The sequence below is a fragment of the Vanessa cardui genome, chromosome 12 (genome assembly GCF_905220365.1).
Source record: "Vanessa cardui chromosome 12, ilVanCard2.1, whole genome shotgun sequence".
Lineage (NCBI taxonomy): Eukaryota > Metazoa > Arthropoda > Insecta > Lepidoptera > Nymphalidae > Vanessa > Vanessa cardui.
This window is the reverse complement of record NC_061134.1, coordinates 2,359,892-2,374,063: the sequence shown is the minus strand read 5'-3', so window position 1 is coordinate 2,374,063 and position 14,172 is coordinate 2,359,892. Positions and strand designations below refer to the sequence as shown.

The 14,172-nt window shown below is 33.4% G+C and overlaps 1 protein-coding gene across 1 annotated transcript in view; it reads left to right on the top strand.

Moving 5' to 3' along the window:
• LOC124534143 (atrial natriuretic peptide receptor 1-like) overlaps nucleotides 1–13,743 on the top strand; it is a 37,939-nt gene extending 24,196 nt beyond the window's left edge. Inside the window, exons 6-12 of the mRNA XM_047109837.1 lie at nucleotides 5,262–5,384; nucleotides 6,821–6,910; nucleotides 10,448–10,571; nucleotides 11,538–11,626; nucleotides 12,257–12,386; nucleotides 12,527–12,618; nucleotides 13,585–13,743. Coding sequence (XP_046965793.1) covers nucleotides 5,262–5,384; nucleotides 6,821–6,910; nucleotides 10,448–10,571; nucleotides 11,538–11,626; nucleotides 12,257–12,386; nucleotides 12,527–12,618; nucleotides 13,585–13,743 — 807 coding nt within the window. The remainder of the gene's footprint in view (nucleotides 1–5,261; nucleotides 5,385–6,820; nucleotides 6,911–10,447; nucleotides 10,572–11,537; nucleotides 11,627–12,256; nucleotides 12,387–12,526; nucleotides 12,619–13,584) is intronic.
• Nucleotides 13,744–14,172: the final 429 nt, after the last annotated feature.

The following is a 14,172-nucleotide window of genomic DNA, read 5'->3' as shown; positions in this document are numbered from 1 at the left end:
TATGTAACGATGAATAAATTGAATAAATACAAACATTGTGTGTTTAGGACGGAATATACATATGAATTTAAACATGTTTAAATCGACCAAGTTCATAATCGGTACTTGAAATTCTTCGAACATATTCCAGTGATTCAATACAAAAATCTAAAAATGTGAATAAACCGAAAAGGCTGGTTATTAGTTATGTATTATGTTTATTTTAATTAGGTCAACGAACAATAGATACAATATCATATAGAAAAAATTACATTTCAAAATGATCTTGACAAAAGTTCTACTTTTTACAGGTTGTGCAATACCATGCATTATGAAAATGCACAATGTAATTATTGAAAATATAATTTCAACATGAGCGTACTAATCAAGAATATATACGTGTCATAAAAATGGAGTGTATGTAATATTAAGACAGCCCTTTTTTACTCAATGCATATGACGTATTTATACACGGTCTGACGGTCTGTCTGTCTGTTTCTTCCGCTAATCTCTGGAACGGCTGGAACGATTTTGACAGCTAGTAAGAAATATAATACATTTATATAATATTATTATGTTGTTAGCTTAGAATAGCTTATGACAAACGCACAGCCTAGTTATCGAAAGCAAAACCAAGATACTCGTACTCGAGAAATAAATGGACGGTAACAAGATGAGTTGTTACCTCGTAATCCGGCATCTTACTTTCTCGAGTGATACGCAGTTATCTGGTTTACTGTATTGAATTTTTCTTTCACACTAATTGAAATACTACAGTGAAACTGTTTGGCTAATTAGAAGACCCTGTCGTCTGTCAATCGATCAGCTTATGTATAGTAAGAACAAATTTCAATTTTGTTTTTTTGGGTTCTGATTTTGTTTTGGGCTATACCCAATAGTTGGCAATGCATTCGGTCTCCAGTTCTTTTTTTTTAATCAATGGAACTATTATTTCTTATTAAACTCTAGATATGAGTTATATTATCTATCATCTCTTAAAATTTAAGCGATATTTTTTAAAAAATAGTCTAAGCGAATACCCCTAAATTCTGAGAACCAATTTAACGAACGTAATCTAAATTACAGTCACGATTCTGAATCCAGGAAATCTCTGAAGAAAACAAATTTAAAACGTTGGGTATTTATATTTCATCTGGTTTTCTCGCATCGGAGGACATCCTTAAAAGTAAAAGCAGTTGCTAGATTAAATATTGAATTCATGTATTAATTTAACTCAAATAATCCCTTTTTGAGAGCCGAGATGGCCCAGTTAGAACGCGTGCATCTTAACCGATGATTGCGTGTTCAAGCCCAGGCAAGCACCAGTGAATTTTCATGTGCTTGATTTGTGTTTATAATTCATCTCGCCTGGTGTAAATGAAAATACGTGACGAAATCTGGTTGTGTTTAATTTCAATGACATTCTTCCACTTGTGTATCCACTAACCCGCAGCCTCGTGTCATATACGCCAACCGTTCTCCTCGAAAGAAGATGCGGTCTTTACCCACCAGTTGGAAAGTTATTGGCCGTTACTGTGATTGATTGAAACTAAAATATCATTTTATATAACCAGTTTCAATCTGGGTTCGCTTCGAAGAGCGAGTAAACCATATATTATCATTACATTTACTCGGTGGTAGGGCTTTGTGCAAGCCCGACTGGGTAGGTATCAGCAACTCATCAGTTATTCTACCGCCAAACAATAGTGCTCAGAATTGTTGAGTTCCGGTTTGAAGGGTGAGTGAGCCAGTGTAACTACAGGCACAAGAGACATAACAACTTAGTTCCCAGGTTGGTGGCGCATTGACGATGTTAGGATTAGTTAATATTTCTTACACCGTCATTGTCTATGGGTGTTATATACTCGTCAGCCAATTTATACACTAAAAAAAATAAAAATATCATAACATATCATATGTTCTTCCACCATCCAATGCTATTGAACACTATTGCAGCTAAAACTTTACAGCATCGATTTATAATTGTCCAACCAAGTCTGCTAGAACTTTGACGCGAGGGACTGAACATTTGAGAGCTCGGGATGGCGTATCGGTGTTAGTAGGAATGATTAATGTTTCTTGGAGAACCAATGTAATATATACGAATATATGATATAGACTGCGGTGATCACATATCATCATATATGATATAAAAAAATGAAAAAAATGAGTGAAGTGTTAGGCTTAACACGTTGGCTCCGATAACACGATAACTAGATACTCACAATATTTTTGTTACTTCACATTATTTACTTTCTATTAACTAACAAATCATATGTATATTTAAAAGAATGCATATATAAATCTGTATCAAACTCATTTTTTTATGGTATAGGTTGGCGGACGAGCATATAGATCACCTGATAGTAAGGGGTCACCATCATCTATAGACAATGACGCTGTAAGAAATATTAACTATTTCTTGCATCATCAATGTGCCACCAACCTTGGGAACTAAGATGTTATATCCCATGTGCCTGTAGTAACATTGGCTTACTACTGTTATTTGGTGGTAGAATAACTGATGAGTGGGTGGTACGTACTCAGACGGGCTTGCACAAAGCCCTACCACCAAGTGAATTTCTAATATATACAATCACATTAGTCGATTGTTCGGGAAATCTCGAAGACCGTATGCTAATAACGACTCAGCCCAGACCCGATCCGAGCTGACGACAGCTTTTCAAGGGATCTTAATCGTTCAAAATCTCACATAACCCTGATAAACACAAAGGCCCGGCTATCTTACGAATATGTTTCCGATATAGAAGTAACCCGATGACGGTCAGACTAGCCGAAAGATATTGAGATATTTCGTAATAATCCAGAAGCGTAGAAAAAAAATACAGACGAATTGATAACCTCCTCCTTTTTGAAGTCGGTTGATAACAAATAGGTAACTGGTGTCTGTTGAGTATCAGTACTCATAAACTGCCTTGCATACTTTCAGTGCCCTGACACGACTATAAGACATTAGAATGAACTGAGTTCATACTTTCAAATATGACCTTCACTACTAACCTTAATCCAAAATTTCTCTTAGAATTGAATATTCGGTTATGGTCTAACATCTGTCCTTAACTTATTAACATAACCCTAAAACGGATTTCCATATATTTAATGTCAGAAATAAAGAGCTGAGATGGCCCAGTGGTTAGAACGCGTGCATCGTAATCGATGATTTCGGGTTCAAACCCAGGCAAGCACCACTATATATATGTACTTAATTTGTTTATAATTCATGTCGTGCTCGGCGGTGAAGAAAAACATCGCGAGGAAACCTGCATGTGTCTAATTTCATCGAAATTCTGCCACATGTGACTTCCACCAACCCGCATTGGAACAGCGTGGTAGAATATATTCCAAACCCCCTCTTTAATGGAAGAAGAGGCCTTAGTCCAGCGGTGGGTAATTTACAGGCTAGAAATTACATACTTTACAATATTTTACTGACAGCAACAAAAGTCGTATAACATTATATTACTATCAGCACGTGTTCAACCGTTATTCGTAATTTCAAGGTCAGCGCAGAGCGATGGCACTATGATGTGATATAACGTCATGATACCTTATACGAGATCATTATGACTCAATCGTAAGGAAGGTCATGGGTGTAATGATATTGCTAATCATTATTACATAACTGCATAAACAATATAAACGATTCTAGTATAAATTTTATCAATGTTTTATTATTATCTGTGTACGTATACGTTAATGGATATACATTAGTATGTGTGTCTAATTACCTTGATATTAGTTCAATTTTCTTCTTTTTTTCTGTTCAGAATATATTCATATTTTGTTTTATTTTCTGAAGGTTGGTGCATTAGCGATGTAATAAATAGATAACATTTCTTACAGTGTCAGGGCGGTGGTGTTCACTTATGATCAGTTGGCCTATATCTAACTACTTAAAAAAATATGTATATTATGATATATTCCAATATAACAATGTATCAAACTGGTTTTCGTTTGTTATTTACAACAAAGTCTTTGCATTTAATTGTCTTAATATTTCTTTACATTTAATTGTTTGACCTTTGATTTTAAAATCTAAATATAAAAAAGGAAAAAAAAACAAGGGACTGCTTCTATGTTGAACAAGAGAATTAGATTTGATATAAAAATAAGACATTATATATGGTATTAAATACAATTGGACATCCAAAATGGAAGATTCAAGGGGTTTATCAGAAAATTCTAATCGTACTTTAACTTAAAAAAAATGGGATTGTGCCAAAATAACTATTTAAATCAAGCGTGCTATGAATAATATAATTAATTCATTTTTAGCCGCCTTATAATAAAGGAGGAGGTTCTCAATTCGACTGTATTTGTTTTTTTTATTATGAGAACGATATCGTGATCTCGTGTCATTTAGCCTTGAGTAGACGTTTATTGGCCATTGGAGCCTAATATTTTTTTTTTATTATAATCGCTGTAGGAGGGGCGATTTAATTTATTAAGAGCTTCAGTTACGAAGAACGTCAACCAAAGATGGGTGGGTTAAAACCTAGCCCAGCAACCATTAATTAGTGCTTATAATTATTATTCTCATGCTCGATGTAAAGGAAACCTGCCTGTGTTGAATTGAAGTCAGTATTATATGTGTCCACTTACCCGCTTTAAAGCAGCGTGGAATAGTCTCCAATTCTTACTTTTCCGACTATAGGAAATTATGGGTCAAATGCCCATGCCTATTATTTATTCAAATAGTCTCATAAAAACACTTTATTCATAGCCAAATTAAAGTAAAAAGTAACAACCTGTAAATTTCCCACTGTTGGGATAAGGCCTCCTCTTCCATTAAGGAGAGGGTTTGGAACATATTCCACCACGGTGTTCCAATGTGGGTTAGTGGAATGCAAATGTGGCAGAATTTCGATTAAATTAGAGACGTACAGGTTTCTTTACGATGTTTTCCTTCACCGCCGAGCTCGAAATGAATTATAAACACAAATTAAGCACACATATATAGTGGTGCTTCCCTGGGTTTGAAACCGCAATCATCGGTTAAGATGCACGCGTTCTAACCACTGGGCCATCTCAGCTCAAGGTATGATTGAACTAAATGTACGTCCAATCCACCACCACACCACTACCACTCGTTTAGAATGTAATGATAAGTCATTACCGATACCAATCCACATCTTCCTTATATCATCAATACACCACTAACATCAGGAACTAAGGGTCACAAATAACTACATTATGCTTGTATAAAAAAAGTACATACTCATTATAATAGATCGATTAAAAGACTTCATTTTTAATTTCAGGTGTACGCCCGTAATCTATCCGAAAAGGCAAGGGAACTGGAATACGAGAAGGAATTAAGTGATTCGTTGCTCTACCAAATGTTACCAGCTAGCGTTGCCAAGCAATTGAAACAAACACAGCAGGTAAATGATAACAATTCAGAGAACAAACATAAGAGCCAAGATGAGATAATAATTTGAACGATTGCATCTTACAACAAAAACAACAACAGCCTGTAAATTCCCACCGTTGGGCTAAAGGCCTCCTCTCCCTTTGAGGAGAAGGTTTGGAATGTATTCCATCACGCTGTTCCAATGCGGGTTGGTGGAATACACATGTGGCAGAATTTCTATGAAATTTGTCACATGCAGGTTTCCTCACGATGTATTCCTTCACGGCTGAGCACGAGATGAATTATAAAGACAAATTAAGCACATGAATCAGCGGTGCTTGCCTGGGTTTGAACCCGCAATCATCGGTTAAGATGCACGCGTTCTAACCACTGGGCCATATCGACTCCCTGCATTGCTTGAATCTTAACGGACGATTAAAGATTTGATTATTTTGTGTGATTTCATTCGTGTTTCGTATCGTATCTACGGTGAAAGAAAACATCAATCAACAGCTACTATTTATGCCGAATAAAAAAAAATTGAAATCAACAGTAAAAGTTAATACTCAATAAATTTTGATCTTTACCGAATTCAAAAGTATCAAAATTGTCAAGTCAACTTATTTCTATTATTATTTAATTTTCTGTTCAGTTTAGTCTTTCGAAACTTTCGGTCATCAATCTTGAGTTTAACTCAAAAAGTTTTAATGCTTTCCTTTGTCCAATTATTATGGTTTTGATTTTCTTTGAAGAAATAAAATATAATAGGAAACAAATAAGTATCGTTCAACTTTGTGCAAAATGATTAAATATCAAAGATAGTATAGCAAGTTCTTCTATTGTTGAAAGTTGAAACGAATTTATCATCGGATTTGGGGATATTACTTCAAATTGTAAGGTGAATAGACTTGTGAAAATACGGATTAAAAATTTCTACTTGTTCCAGAATACAAAAATATATAGAGACTTTATGTTCTATGTACTTACTTATACATAAATCATACATTTAATTGATTGATCATTCAAATTGGTCAATAAATTCAATTTAATCTGTGAAAATAAGTATGAACTGAAATTCTAAGAGAATCTATGTATATTTTGAATTAATAGTTATATACATATGTATATATATTATAAATTATATTAAAAAATATTAATATGTATATTTTATATCATTTGTAGTAATAACATGAAGATGCAAGAGTTTGTATTAGAATTAAAGTCAATTAAAGAGTCTTTTTAATTTTCGACATCAGGATTCAACGTTATAAAAATTATTAAAAAAAAATAATTTTGTTCCCTTAAATTAAATTTTATGATTCGGTTCGGAAAATGTATTGTATTTTATTGATTTGGTTCGGAAAATGTATCTTATTTTTAGATTTCGCATATAGTATAATAAATAATGATTGATCTGGGAAAATCCATTTCATAAAATTATTTTTCATATATTTGAAAATTTTTTAGGTACCAGCTGAGTTCTTCGCCTCGGTGACTGTCTACTTTAGCGACATCGTTGGCTTTACGGCCATCGCGGCTGTTTCCACGCCGTATCAGGTAAAACATTGCAAAATACTTACACTAAAGAAACTAATAACATTTTAAACCAAACGTTGCTTGGTAGTAGGGCTTTGTGCAAGCCCGCCTGGGTAGGTACCACCCACTCATCAGATATTCTACCGTTAGAAAAAAGTACACCTTATTGTTGTGTACTGTGTACCACAGTGTAACTACAGGCACAAGGGACATATCATTGAAGATGTAAGGAATAGTTTATATTTCTTACAGCGTCATTGTCTATGGGTGATGGTGACCACTTACCATTTGGTGGCCCATATGCTCGTCCGCCGACCTATTCCATAAAAAAAAAATCATATTTGTTACACCTTTCATGTATAAATTATTCATGAATCCATGACGATGTAATATGTTGTCCTGACTTGCGACGATAATAATACTTTAATTCAATACATGCTCAAATTATCTGTACATATTATACTTGGTACCTCCTTTTAATTGTCGTCATTGTATATGCAGTCTCCTTACGAAAGGAATTTACATGAATAAGTTAAAGTATTTTTTACCAACCAATTCTTTGATTGTAAAACACGCAATATATATTTTAACATACCAAACCATGTAAGATTACAAAACCAGTTACTAGGCACCCAATTAATTTATTCAATCTATTATATATTAATGTATGTTAATATTATGAATACAAAAGTAACTATGTCTGTCTGTCTGTCGTTCTTTCACGACCAAATCAGCGTACCGAATTTGATGAAATTTGGTTTGAAGCAAAGTTAAAGTTCAGAGAAGGACATAGGCTACGTTTTTTGCCTAAGACATGACAACCGACCTCCTATAACGCTAGCAAAGCTGCGGGCAAAATCGAGTCAATAATATAATCATTATACCTAATATAATAATATAATATCGTAATTCAAACCGCGCCGGCTAAAAATGACTAAGAAACCGTTAAAATATCTTTACAAGCTAGCCTGTTTACCTCCAGCAATTGCATCGGATGCAGATTTTTGAAATCATTGTGTATATATTGATTTTTATTTAAGATTTTGAATTAACATGGTTATTTATATTATTAAATTTATTAACTTCGGGATATTTACCATGTTTTTATTTTTTTTATTTTTGTTGTTGCAATCTGTCTAGTTAGATTGTTGAGGGTCGAAATATTGTGAACCGTGAAATATGATTGCAATTTAATGCATTGTTATTCACTACCTTAACATATATTTCCATTTCTTAATTAAAATTATACAATAAATAAATAATAAATATAAATATTGGCCAACATCACATACATTTTCTGAGTCCAATGTAGGTGGCTAAAGCATTTGTGTTAATCAGAAGTAACAACGGTACCGCAAACACCCAGGCCCAAGATCACATAGAAAACTAATGAACTTTTTCTATATTAATTCGGCCGGGAATCGAACCCGGGACCTCATAGTGGCGTACCGAAAACCGGTGTTCACACTACTCGACCACGGAGGTCGTCACGGCTTATAAATAGAATCCATTTTAATAGCGCACAGTAAGTGACCTACAGCTAGTAGGCGTTGTTAGATAAGGAAAATGGTAGGAGCATACTGCTTTACAAATGAGTTGAGTAACATGGCAAAATCCCAATCGCCACATGCAGATTTTCCCACGATGATTTCCTTTATCACCGAGTACAGGTTTAATTATTAATTAAACGCGAACGTAATTTATTCATCCGAATTTGACGTGATGTATTGTGATGTATGTAGTTTGTTTAAACACATCATTACACGAACTTACTTCCCTTTTTTTTTTAACCAGAATAAATATGTCATTTGTTTCGATAAGTTTTTACAAATACTTTTGAATGTTCATTGGACTAGAACCTATCGATTTTGAATGTAGATTCTACTAAAAACAACCGACAATAAACTCAAGAGTTAGTTTAAAGTGTATTAGTAAGTATTGGTACTATATTAATTAAATAGTCCGTAGCACCACTATGAATTCTTTAATATATATAACTCTGTTACACTTAGGTAAACTTAGGTAAATACCGTATTATTATCATTGTACTCTATACTTAGATTACTCATGAATTAAACCTCAATAATTTAACCTATACATAACATGTATATTGATCAATTACAATTTTTAATTTAAGAAACCGTTTTTATATTTAATATTGTTCGTTATGGTATCTTCCTGCTTTATTATTAAATACGTAAGGAGTCGTTCCTACATCAGTCATTGTCTTTAAGGGAGCTTAGATAGTAATATATTTACTGCAAGCAAGGTGCATATTCAAAACTTTCGAATCGTTCTAAATAGGACGCTAGAATGCGCAGATAATTCTTGTTACCCTAATAAAACAAATCGTTTTTTGAATATGTAAACCGGATAAATCCAGTTAGTTTTACGTGTACGGATTATTTATGTTCTTGAGTAATTATAGCAGTCCTTTGTAAATAATGCGCCGAGCGTAATATATACAGCGTGCGCCGTCCCCGGCGGGGAATTTTCTTAAAACAAATAATGAATAATGTTACTATATGTATTATTTTTTAGTATTTCGTAGACTAGTATTCGATTGCGTCTTTATCCGAAAAGTTTTAGGCTTAAATAATTGCATATATCGGTTGGCTCAATATTATTTTGTAAATACTACAATACGTAAAACGCGAATAAAAGGGTGAAGGGATATTTTATACGTCTTCTTTTTTGGCTAAGCCTACGGCTGGCTAACCTTGTGTTCAGAGATACAAAAGCGTTATCAATTTTCAACTGAAAAACGATTTTTTTTGACATAGACACACAGCTTGAATACTTGTTCAATTACTTTCTTAATTGATCGTAAATATGCAAACAAAACATTAAGTTTACATTATGCCTCCACAAAATAATTCATAACAACAATATTACAAATTCAATTGTAAATAAACAATAAAATACAGCTACGTTACACGTACGTTACACGTATATATATTGAAAGGTCATACTTTTAATAACCGACTAGATGTGCACGCGACTTCGTTCGTAAATTTAGCAAAAAAAGCAATTGTTTCAGCCCAAGGCACTCCTTATGATATCAAATAAATGCAAGTTTAAGTCTCGTCAATCTCGGTCCAGCCGTTCCAGAGATCAGCCGGAACATACAGACAGACAGAATTAAAAAAAAAAATGTTATTTTGGTATATGCACCATGTATACGTATAAACATTTAGAAAAAAGCGGTTATTTTAATATTACCAAAAGACACTCCATTTTTATTGTGTGTATAAATGATCTCGTTCTGCCGATTTCGGCCACGGTAGTTAATATCTGAGACCGGCCAACTATGCTGGACATATCATATATATAACACACACACACACAATAAACACATAGAAGTGCTCTATTCACTTACGCTACTAGTTATCACTAATCATTAGTTGTTAGTGTACAAAGATGTAGCATTAGAATAACGAAGCTTTTTGTATCATAGAAATGACCACTAGTACCCCTGTTTATTATGTGGCCTATTTGGCTACTATCAATGACAATTTTTTTTATTAAATATTAATATTTGATGTTAATTGTTTCTAGGTGATCAGCTTCTTGAACTCCGTGTACAAACTGTTTGACGAAAGGATCGAATGCTACGACGTTTACAAGATAGAAACTATTGGAGACTCCTACATGGTGGCCTCAGGATTGCCTGTCAGAAATGGTAGGTAACGCCTAATTTTGTTTCAAGTCATCAAAACACGTGGTCAAATAAATTAGTCTCAATTCTGACCCCACTTACGACTGATTTCCTATGAGATAATGAAAATTTACTAGAAGGCACAGCCCCGAACATCACAAAATTTTAGGTTTCATCTCCAATTTTATATTTCAATGATTGACTTTATTCTACAAAAAAAAATTGCTAGCAATGTTATTTATTCCTTTAAGTAAATTTATTCTCAATTTTATACCTGACAGTTATTAGTCACGGGAGAATCTGTGATATAATGTTGGTCTACCCTTGATGACTCAAATAAATGCAAATCTTTAAATAATACAGGTATACGATAAGGATAATTAGTAAAAGAACCGGTTTTACTAGAGAAAAATCCAATATAACGTAAAATCACGTCTATAAATAGATGTGTAGACTAATTTGAATAAGTTTTTAATAATGGATACATTCATTTATTTATTAAATAATTCTTAATTTAAAACTTTCACAAGATCATTCAATGTTAGCAGATCACAAATGACATAAATGAGGTTTACACAATTAATTTATCAACTGTAATATCGCTAATATTTTAAAATCCAGCATTTTATAAATAACAACATAAATCTGTAAATTTCCCACTGCTGGGTTAGTGCCTTCTTTCCTTGTGAGGAGAAGGCTCGGAACATATTCCACCACGAAATTGCAATCCTATGCGGATTGATGGAATACACATGTGGCAGAATTACTTTCAAATTAAACACATGCAGGTTTCCGCACGAAGTTTTCCTTCACCACTAAGCACGAGATGAATTATAAACACAAATTAAGCACATGAATATTCAATGTTGAAACCCGCGATCATTAGTTAAGATGCACGCGTTCTAACCACTGGGCCGTCTAGGCTCACATCACTTCGACTAAATATACTAAATATATTATGCCCAAATAATAACAACGCTTTTGTTGCAGGTAATAAGCACGCAACAGAAATCGCAAGTATGGCGCTTGAATTACTGGAAGCTACGTCAATGTGTCGACTGCCTCACCGCCCCGATCAGGTACTTAGGTAATATTCGTCTCTGTGTCTTTGCTTAGTGCCTAGCTTATACAATACGACAAAATATAAATATTTTATCTATCTATGTACATATATAAACAAATTGCTTTAATAAAGACAATTTCAATGATGATCATGACAACTTGAGAATTCTGGAAAAAGTATGGGACTCATTGCTGGACAGAGTATTGCTTTCTTAAAAAGATTTAGAGCTTATTTCGACATATATACAGTTTTCCTTACCATGATCCATTTCCTTGAGTAATTGATTTATTAAAATGATAAGGATCCGTGATATTAAATGACAATCTTTTAATATTCTTAATAAATTTCGCCATAATACCAAATAAACTGTAATCGTGACAATCCAAGAATTACTCTCTATGTGGCATAATTCGTTGAAATGTTGTGCTTGATTAACAATATATACGTACCACGTCATGATAGAATGACATATATGACAAAAAATCATTTTTTGATATACCAGTATTTTTTGTATTTATTTTGTTTCTATTGTAAATTGCATGCGCTGATTTATGTAAGATTTGCTTTAAATTGCATCAATTATGTACTCTATGTACATTATCTAATATTATATTTACATTAAAATATTTCCTTTCTTTTATCTTAGACACTCTGTATGCGAAGTGGTATCCATACCGGTCCATGTGTAGCTGGCATCGTTGGCACGAAGATGCCAAGATACTGCCTCTTCGGGGACACCATCAACACTGCCAGCAGGATGGAGAGCACGGGAGAACGTTATAAATTTTCTATATTTTAATATACGAACTTCTTATGCTTTTTTCCATATTTTATAATATTTCCAAATACAAATAAATGATCCAAATTAAATATATTTAAAAAATTACGTTCTAATTTTAAACTTTGTCTTTTTCAGCGATGAGAATCCAAATATCAGAAGAAGTAAAGCGAGCTCTAGATAAGACTGGACTTTTCATTACGGCACCAAGAGGAGTAGTTGATGTCAAGGTATGGTCTTCGATCGTGTCACAAGAACCTTACCAAAGGCTTTAAAACATACGTCATAAACACTTAAGTGTCTGTTTGTAATATTTGAAATAACCTCTTTTCACAAAATGCATATGTATATACATATACAAAAAAAAAACATTCTTTACAATTTTTTGTCTGTTTGTTTGCCTGTCTATTTCTTCCGGCTATCTCTGGAACGGCTTAATGAATTTTGATGGGACTTTCACTGGAAGTTAGTTGATGTAATAAAGAGTTACTTAGACTATAACAATATTTTTAGTTATGAAATCGCAACAAAGTCGCGAATCGCGAAAATTAGTTAATAATGATTGGGTAAAAATAACCTACCCAAGTTGAAGAGTTATTATGCATTGACACAATATCATATAGTACAAAAATCGTGAACCCACAAACGTGAAAAAAAAATCAAATAATAATATAATCGACATAACATACATATATCAATTTATCTGGAAACCCCAAGATAAAAGCCCTACGCGAAGTAGTCGTTATGTTCAAAACTGGCGTAAAAACCAAAATAACGTTGTTTCAAATACAGCGAAAACTAGTTTGGATTTCAACTGATATACAAAGTTTGTGTATACAATAAAGAAAGAAATTAAATTATCCTCAATTGCCAAAACGATAAACAAATAGTATAATAATAATAATATTTATTAGCCAATAAAAGAAGCACAGAAGATAAATACAGAGTACTTAAAAAAACTCTAGCAAGATAATACGCTAGGAAAATCCTGTGTTATGGGGACATTCATCCGTCCACTACGACTAATTAAATCGACTATGTTTTAAAAGTAGAATACACATTTCGTATGGTAATAGCAAATAAAGTATGCGCATTAAATAACAGTATAAATAAATAAACATTTATCTCACCACTTTTTGTTTGAGTAAATGAATCAGTGTTGATTTTTTTGGCAATCAATCAAATTATTAATCCAGGGGAAAGGCGAAATGACGACCTATTGGCTGGAGGGTCGGAACGGACCGTCGCCGGTGAGACCGACTGCCTCCTTGGACTGCACGCCGAGCTTCCTCACCAGGATCCACTCCAAGGGCCGGAACTCCCCACGTTACCAGGCCGACATAAGAAATCATTAATTGCTTAATTTTTAATAATAAACATATTAAATTAAATGATGAAAACGACTTGAATTATTTTCCTTTTTTTAATTAGCAATGAACGAATACACATAGAAAGATAATGACGATTTACAATTATGGTCGCCAGCGTTACAAGCTATTCAAATCGTCAAACATATGTATAGTACGACACAACTTAGATATAGCATCGGCTAATCCGAATTAAATACACTATCCCAAATTATCAATATTTATTAGTGATGTGCATAATATGATCTTTACACAAACGTAATAACTTGTAATATCATATGACCTAATATATTTGTCAATTTGATAAGTCGCTTTACATGCACTTGCTTTCTTTGTTCGAACCGACGCGAGAATCTATAGTGATGAAGAGTGTCGAATGGCTCGATAGAGAGCTACTACTTCTAAGTAAATCGGCAG